General features: G+C 38.7%; 1 protein-coding gene across 2 annotated transcripts; it reads right to left on the bottom strand.

The window, feature by feature from the left end:
- LOC124652846 (aldehyde dehydrogenase family 7 member A1-like) lies at nucleotides 1-7786 on the bottom strand. 2 transcript variants are annotated; one of them, XM_047191891.1, is made up of 14 exons: nucleotides 7598-7786; nucleotides 7434-7520; nucleotides 6790-6921; nucleotides 6190-6262; nucleotides 4907-4929; nucleotides 4728-4791; nucleotides 4304-4349; nucleotides 3556-3736; nucleotides 2991-3167; nucleotides 2745-2909; nucleotides 2414-2554; nucleotides 2209-2306; nucleotides 1483-1632; nucleotides 1-265 (listed from the first exon to the last, which is right to left on the bottom strand). In XM_047191891.1, the coding sequence occupies exons 1-14, from the start codon at nucleotides 7733-7735 to the stop codon at nucleotides 211-213; spliced, it is 1530 nt and encodes a 509-aa protein (XP_047047847.1). In that variant the 5' UTR covers nucleotides 7736-7786; the 3' UTR covers nucleotides 1-210. The 2 variants fall into 2 exon arrangements, with proteins under 2 accessions (XP_047047847.1, XP_047047848.1); XM_047191892.1 differs by lacking the exon at nucleotides 1-265 and adding an exon at nucleotides 1100-1404 and having other exon boundaries at nucleotides 1465-1632.
- Nucleotides 7787-9225: the final 1439 nt, after the last annotated feature.

Genomic DNA, 9225 nt, shown 5'->3' with positions numbered 1-9225 from the left:
ATAGTCTTAAACGCCGATGGCTGAACATCCAAAGAGGCATGAACAAAGCATACATGAGATCAGACCGTCTCTTATTGTATGTACACAGCCTTACTGCAGCGTTGCAATTTGGGTTCAGATGTTCCTGAAGGTGACGGCTGCAGTCTGCAGATATCTCAACACAGTAACACCTTTTCTCCAAGCTGCAGCATGATCCATCTGAGCACCGAACTAACCGAAATTTATTCCCTGTGCTAGAGGTAGCTCGCTTCCATAGTTGATTGTACTGCAAATATTTGATCCAACATTAGTGCATGGAAACAGTAGCAGAACCCTGATTATATATAGAAAAAACTAATCCCGCCGGTCCATATTAGTTGGGCATACTGGATACACTAGAATTCTCGACCTGATAAAGTGTGTCTTCACAGCAAAAACAAGCTATTGTCAAGTACTACCTCCGTTCTTATTAAATTGACGCGATGTCAAGGCTAGCTAGTAGAGATTGTATGTATATCCGGCGTTGATTAAACACGGATGGAGGGAGTACTTAATGTACATAGATAGGGTACGATCAATGTAGAAAACATTAAAAATCAAGGGTTTTTGTTGTGGTGGAAATTTATTAACATAATTGTTTTGTTCATTCAGTGCTTCGCGGTATGCCAAAATGGCACTTTCTATGATTTTCTGGCTAGATATATTTTCTAATAGTGTAACCTATGTCAAATTACTACTATCAAGGCTAAGATTCAAAATAATATATTTACTATCAAGGCTAGATCTCAAGCGGTTAGACTGGATACCATAGACCTGTATAGTCTCCAACCTATCAACCATAAGTAATTAGACTGGTGGCAGATGTGATGCCATGATGGCCAAACCATGACCCGAAAGGAATGGTAACCAATCGGTTTTAGCTTGTTTCTGTTCCAAATAAAAAGTAATGTACTAATTACGTTATCAAATCAATGAGAAGCTAAGTGAAAATTCCCTTCGGAATCAAAGTAACAAAATGTTGCTAGTGGTCACCAGGGCTCCGTTCAGGCAAAGTATTTCTCCCTGCTAGCGAGATAGGAACTTCATTTTTACAGGCTTGCACAAGCTTCAATGAAAGAAAACTTCATTACTGTGACATGGTTCAGCACTTGTTCTTCTACCAAGATGTATAATGACCTCTGGGAGTAAGTACTAAGAACTGAACAGTGAAAAAGGCATCATGTTCCTATGTTTGTTATAACGAACTAGTCTCAATGATGCAACTTTGTTTAGTATCAGGCCTGGGAACTAATTGCAATGAGCATGCACATTCGTTAAATGAGTGGTTACATTCTTTTGGCATATATTTTGATCCAAGCTAATAAGCATCAAATGGCAACTTGGAGGAATGAAAAAGAAGTGTCGGTTATATCAACTGCTAAAAGATACCCATCTCTGTTGTACAGCGACCTCCAGCTTGTACCATTTGAAATTCAACTTCACAGAGAATATTTGTCTACTTACCAAGTGGCCCTCCTCATGTACTGCTTCCAGGAATCACTTCCTGCTTCTCGTCCACCACCGGTTGCTTTCTCTCCACCAAAAGCTCCACCAATTTCAGCACCATTAGTGGGTATATTTACATTCACTATACCGCAATCACTACCATGAGGCCTGAATAGCAAGGAAAATAAGAACAATCAGTACTACGATAGTGGTCCTGTCTTGGATGTGTCAGCTGGAGAAAAATTGGAGATGGATGCAGACAAACAGATATGACTGTCTTTGCAGGTGGATTTATTGTATTAATCAATATGATTCATGAAAGATACATTTCTGGTACATATAACTCCGTTAGAGTTATTAACTTACGAGTATTCAATAGAGTAATTAACTTATAAGTATTGTGACATTCAATACATAAATTCAGTAGATAACTCTTGAAGTGTCAATGAACATAAACATTCATCTGACAGAATGGAGAATAATGTATAATATAATGTATACTCATACATGAAAGGGAAGGCTCAAAAACAGTTGAATCTTAAATTGTTCAGATTTAATGGACAGGACATGATCAACACAAAATATCTGTCAGACCTTGATAAACAAAGTAGCAGCAAAGGCAAGAACAGAGTGCAATTAACGTAGAAGTGGAATTGTACCAACTGCCTGGTTGGACATCTAGTCCTCTAGATACTGCAAGAAAAAATGGCATACAGCTTTCTAGGTTATTGAACCAAAACTTACCCAATCCATTTGAAAATAGCATCTGGTTTCCTTGTAAATATAGAGCTGCTCAGTCCTTGAGGGACAGAATTGTTGATTTCAATTGCTTCCTTCAGGGTCTGCAGTATAATTAACAACCAGGAGAGACAATGATATAAGACACTGGCCTGCAATTAATGCCACATAGAACAGGTCAATAACACACAAATAGGGATTCTTTCGTTACCTTGAATTTCATGACATAGAGGACAGGACCAAACAATTCTTCCTTCACAACTGGCGCATCAGATGAAATTTCCACAATTGTTGGTTGAACAAAGTTTCCCTCTGATTCAATACCAGATCCTCCTAAAAGGATTTTTCCTCCCTGAATGATATAGGATGGTAGTCAAATTATATTATCAGAGCTTCACTGATTACAAAAAGTTAGCAACCGATTCAAGGTCAGAAATGCTAAATGACCATTTTTAATAGATTTACTGAGAAATAAAAATGCAAGTAGATATCATTGTAGGAACGATGTTGCTGCATCAATCAAAACTATCATAAATTTTCACCTGAGATCTGATAGTTTGGATGCCTTTCAAAAAGCTTTCTTTTGATGCGGTAGTATGCAACGGTCCCAGTAAGGTCCCCTTCTCCAAAGGATCTCCAATGCTGACTTGTTTATAAACCTCAACAAGTTGATCAAGAACTGTTTGATATATGCTTTCATGAAGAAGCTGTATTGACAACGAAAAATGCACTTAGACTAACTCAATTACCTACCATAGGACAAAAAGGAAATAATATTTGAATCATACCAGCCTACGACATGTAGTGCACCGTTGTCCTGCCGTACCAACAGCAGCAAACAACACAGAGCGCACAGCTAGCGGAATGTCTGCATCATCCATGACAATAATGGCATTGTTCCCACTAAGTTCAAGGAGGCATTTACCAAATCTCGCACTAACTTGTTGCTGAACCATTTGACCAACCTGCATTGAATATTCATTGTTTCATTTGCAGTAGATCCATACAGCTAAGTAAATACTAATATATATACTCCACTCTCTCCGTTCCTAAATATAAGATGTTTTGGCAAGTCAATTTGGCTTACAAAAACATGTTATATTTAGGAACAGAGGGAGCAGTCAGCAAATACTCCAAGGTTCCCACAAGAAAATGGATTTCAAATAGCATACAAAATACAAATGCAGGAAATCTTTTGATATCGCTAGATGAAAATGGATTTGGATCAAGGCATTCTGATACTGTTTTCCATACAAGCAACAAGATCTAGGAAACAAAAATCAATTCATAATTGCTATAAGAATATAGACAATATGAAAAACATGAGGGTAGAGGTTTTCAGAAGCTGAATACCTTTGTACTTCCTGTGAATGAAACCAAAGGTATCCTTGTGTCAAGAGCAATTGCTTGGCCAATTTCAGCACCTCCACAGAAAGCTGTGAAGATTGCACTTGGCAAATTGTTCTTCTCAAATACACTAGCAACTATTTTAGTCATTGCAATAGTGATCAAGGGGGTAGTTGGAGCACCCTTCCTGCAATAATTTGGAACATAATTACACTAAGAAGCTGCACCGGTATTTGCAAGATTAATTAAGCTTCCTACCACTGAAAGAAAATGGAGCCACTAGGTGCCTGGGATATACTGAACAAAAGAACAATATTCCATTTAGCATTTAATTTCTTGCATCAGCAGATGATTAATCTACCGATGATAAAGAGCCTGGATTAACCCCTTTTGTCTATAAAACCTATTTATCTTTCAGCTTTTTTGGCAAATTTTCTCCACCCACAACCACAACAAACCTATAAGCATGTCACAAGTTACATTTGACACAACTTATACATTCGTCCGGAGCAGGATTTTGCTTCCATTGTATGAGCAGACAACTAGGACAAGTAATAACAATGGATGCAAGGATATGTGCCAGAAGGTAACATGGACCTTCACCAATTTATCCAACATTACAAACTATCTTAAGTCTGTCTATCTAAAGATGCACTCAGAAAATACAACTGCCATCACGTATGAGCAAACCAACTATATAATTCACCAAAATGCACAAGTACAAAATATTGAGTAAAATGTAAACCATACTTACCAGACAACACAGTTTCCGCAAACTAAAGCAATGCAAGCATTCCAACCTAAAACAAGACAAAACAAGGTAAACCTTCATCTCATTGCAGTTTTAAACGATTAAATTAAATGAATCTGAGAATACGGCAAAGATTGAGAGCAACATAGCGCTTCAGATGAGCAATGCATACGCCATATCATGTATTTTGCATAACAGTGGAGTAAACAGGTGAATTGCCAGCTTGAAGGTTACAGTACTAATCATCCGCGCTTGCAGGTAAAGATGAATTGTACAGGTTAACATTCAACGGTTGAACTCGTCAGATATACTTTCCGGACAACAAGAGTACGAAAATGCGACATGGAGTCACAGTGGACTACATGGATGAACATTGTAGTGACTCCAAAAGGGTGTAATGCAAGACGAATCAAAATGGTCAACTTACCCAGCACGGCACAAGGGAAATTGAATGCAGTAATGACACCAACAACTCCAAGAGGATTCCAAACCTATTTACACAAGGATTAGTCATTAGCATGTTCCTGATGAAACCTGAGAATGTGAGGCGGGCATATAGCACAAGAAACATTAGTTCCTACAAAAAAAAATACTGATCTCACATACCTCCATCATCATATGGTTTGGGCCTGCAAAGCATTTAAGAAGGAAGCATTAGCAAACTTTCCTTGTTCTTTTCAAACTGTGAGCATAGATGCATTCACTTGATACCAAAGAATTGCGAGGAAAGATTGCTCTACAATTGACAACTGAACCCGTACACAACCTTCTATAACTAAATAAGAGATGGCAATGCGAAAAGTGCCTTTGGCTCCCAAGATCCAGTGATCCCTTAATTTTAAAAATTAAAAACAAAATAGTACAAGTTTCAACAAAAATAATCTGGATATAGCCAATGATGTATCCTACAAGCATAGAAAATCGCAATGCGAAATTCTTTGTTTTGTGGGCTACATAAAAGTGATAAAATTTGGAGATTTGAAAATATGTATACTCAGATCCACACTTTGGTCATTTTTGTGTAGCTCAGAACACGAAGTATTTGAAATTGATTTTTTGCATGTTTGTGCAATACATCATGGGCTACATCAAGATTTTTTTCAACTTTTTTTGAAACTCGTAAATCTGATTTCAATTAACAGGATCACTGGGCTCTAGAACCAAAAATCTCCGCTCAAGGCAATGCTGAAGATTTGTCGGGATTTTCTAAAGCCTTGTCTAATGGTGTGAATCCGTGAATAAAATTTATACAGAACGGCAAATTTTGGCAACTAACAGTGCAATATGCCAGGGTACAATGGTACATGAGTTGGTATAAAACAGCAACCTAGTTTAACATGTCTAACTTTCACTCAGAACAATGCTTAACATTGAGGAAATTATATAGTAATAAATTGGTTTAAATTCTTACCATTTTAAAGGACTAATGGTAAGAACTGTAATAAATTTTAAAATAATGATCTCAGCTAAAAATAGGTTTTTTCTTAATCAGACAGCATACATACTCCCTCCGTTCTGAAATACTCTACATTCTAGGCCTAAAATTTGTTCTCAATTAGTCTACATTTTAGCATTGTAATCAACAACACATAAAACAAAGCAGTCTTGTTCTCTCTATTGGATATCATTATTTTCAATGTAGGTTTGATTGGTTGAATTAGTATTAATAAATGTAGTACTAGTTTGTCTGATTTTTTCTAGGACGTAGACCAAATAAGAACGGAGGGAGTAGTTATTAGAGATATGGTCTGAAATACGATATCTTTTAAGTTCTCTAAACCAGTTGAACCAATACGGTAAAAATCTCACATGTCATCACTGATGATGCTGCGTCCTTTGTTTGAACATATCATCAAAATATAATATGATGAAAAGAAAAATGGTCTTACGTTCAGATGGTATGATTGATCCATTAAGCTGGCGACTTAGCCCAACAGCATAATCACACATGTCAATAATTTCCTACGAAAATGGTTAGATTGATATCAGCATGTGCAGAATGAGAAATTAACAATACACTGCACTTAAACTTATATGATCATTCAGTATCTTAATTAGAAGTCACGACCTTAGGAAACATAGTTTGTTCACGGTTTGGAACAAAGTTGATTCATCTAGAAATGAAGAAAAATAACACCAACACTGTTTATTCATATACTGCTGCATATCATGGGAATGTTGTATTAATTGGCTAAGTTGCAATTCCAGCAGAAAAGACAATGGTACCATCAAGCTGATAAATGCAGCTATTAATAAATGTCACAGATGCTATAATTAGGAATCTGAACATGCGTCCTGAAAAAGATAACTCAATTATCTGAGGCTTATAGTGATGGCCTAGCAGCAATTATGCTCCAAACCAAACCTCCTTAGGTATTCAGTCTAGCTCAGATGGTAGGAAGTGTGGATGTACACTCCCACCACCCAGGTTCAAAACCTCTTTAACATGAATTTGTGCGACTACCTTCTAGGGTATCCATTTATTTTACCTGAACCTCCCCGATTCCTTCAGGGAGAATTTTCCCCATCTCGAGTGACAGAAGCCTGCCAAGGTGATGAAGCTTTGCTCTCAGTGCATCACCAATCTGCCTAACAATTTCTCCTCGCTTTGGAGCAGGAACCTGGAAATTTTGTCATATATAACTACAAAGTTAAGAACAGGGTAGCGCCATCGAATTGATTGATAGACAAAAGAAATATTTAAGCAGTCATCAATGCTCCTTGAAAAATATGTAATTTCACATGGTCACAGCACCGCTAACCCTTCAGCTCAAACATAGGCATTTCTAAAGAGAAGCGATAAATCCAAACATTTAGATGACCTCTGAAATTTACAGTTCAAAATCGAGTGACAGACTCTATTGCCTTAGCATTTTAGTAGTGGCGCTTGGTTACCCCGTCAATTCGCATGTTATTCTGCATTCTCCTGTTCTCGAGCAAAATTCAGATCCCATAAAACCTCTTTGCATCTCGTAAACACACAAACTCCCCTTAAAAAAATCCCAAAAACCAAAAGGGGCTGGAATTGCCAACTTCTGAAGTAAGCACCGAACAGCATACTAGCACCCCATCATGTGAGCAAATTGCTAGAAGGCTACGGGTGTTTCAACCACGCGAGTGGGTGGGCACTTACAGCCATCCAGGCCTTGGCGGCGACGAAGCAGGCGCTCATGCCCTTCTCGTAGTCGTCCACGGACGCCTCGACGACCTCAGCAATGACCTGAAACACACAAAAAAATCCCTCAAAATCCGCCGAGTCCCCCAAAATCGAGCGGATCGGGCCGGGCGGAGGCGCGCCTCGTTGTTGGTAGGGTTGGTGGTGGTGACGACGGGGCCCGAGCCGCCCCAGGCGCCGCAGGCGAAGGAGCCCGGGTTGCGCGGCGCGAGGCCGAGCTCGGCGAGGAACTGGTGCTCCTGCTTCGCGAAGGTCGCCATGGCGGGCGGCGGTGGGACTGGGAGTGCTGCTTCCTTCCTTCTAGAAGCTGCCTTGTCAGTACGAAAGGGGAGGAGGGAGGTGGAGGGCACGGCGATGGGAGACGGCGGAGGAGATTTATAGGTAGGAGGTGGAGTGGAGACTGTGAACTGCTCCGGTGGGTGGAGCACGGGACGAGACGAGGCGAAGCCGAAAGCGTGATGTTGATCAGTGAGGACGAAAAGCTTTTGGATTTGATTTTTCAGCCTTCCACGTCACAAAGGGGTCGTGTTTTACATTTGCAGATAATTAGAAAAGCGTATGAACAAAAAAGTGCTAAGCTATAATGTAGACGTGTCTATATACTCAATCGATTAAGATTTGTCAAGTCTCAATCTATTTAGAAATGAGAGTGAGAGTTCAGCTTAGGATAAAAGCGAACATTGAACTTCCTTTTTTTTTTGACTTAGAACTTCCTTCTTAGATTGTACTTTTCACCCGTCACTGAAGTATATAGTTGTGAGCTCAAAAAAAAGTATATAGTTGTACATTTTCTGAATTAATTGGGACTCAAGGAAACCCGGCCTGTCCTTTTGCATAAATAGGTGGGAGGCAGATCCTTTTGCATAAATCAAACAACCCATATAAAAAAGACATAAAGATTATAGTCCTCTAAACTCTGTACATTAAACCATTTAAGTGGCATGAGCTATGGTTTTTCGCTCTAGCATGTTTGCTGATCTTCTCGTGTCAGCATCGCAAGATTCTCCAACTACACAAATGGGTAATGTAACGGTCTATTTAAATCTTAAAGTTGTGTATCACATGGATTTGCCTTTAAGATATGTTGGAAGACTTGCCATGCGTGGTGTACTCTCCGTCACTTTGAGACAATTTGGGGTACACATATAATTTATTAAGAAGGAAAAGTGAGCTTATCTCCCACGACCACGTGCCCTGTCTCTTGGATGTATTACGTGCTTCCCTCTCAGCATCACAAGTGACATGAATAATTGATTGAGGTCGAGTCCTCCAGCTCACTAAACTGTACTACCACCACCTTTAAAACGAATAAGGGTAATACTATTTATTACCCGAAAATGGGTTATATTATTTTATAAAAATTAAACCATGTTAAGTTTAATTAAGTTTGATGAAGTTCTTACAAATAATCATTAACATGCAAAATGCAAAATCAGTCTCATTACATACATGATGAACTATATTTTCATATGATATTCAGAATATCATATTTGTTTGTATTTATTAATAGATTTTTATAATAAAAAAATGTCAAACTTTACTTGGCTCGATTTTTCAGAAAAAAAAAAGACGTTGCTGATTTTAAAGAGGGAGTATAAGAACAAGCGATTTGCTCAAGTTCTCAAGGGAACCATCCACGTGTGTGCAAGCCTAGCTTTGTTCCGAGGAACATCGTGGTCCTCGTGGACCAATGTACTTGCCCTATGCTGTGAAGCCAGTCATACTTCGAAAACTCGTTTGTCTTTAAACA

This window comes from Lolium rigidum, chromosome 5 (genome assembly GCF_022539505.1).
Source record: "Lolium rigidum isolate FL_2022 chromosome 5, APGP_CSIRO_Lrig_0.1, whole genome shotgun sequence".
Lineage (NCBI taxonomy): Eukaryota > Viridiplantae > Streptophyta > Magnoliopsida > Poales > Poaceae > Lolium > Lolium rigidum.
This window is presented reverse-complemented; position numbering and strand designations above follow the sequence as displayed.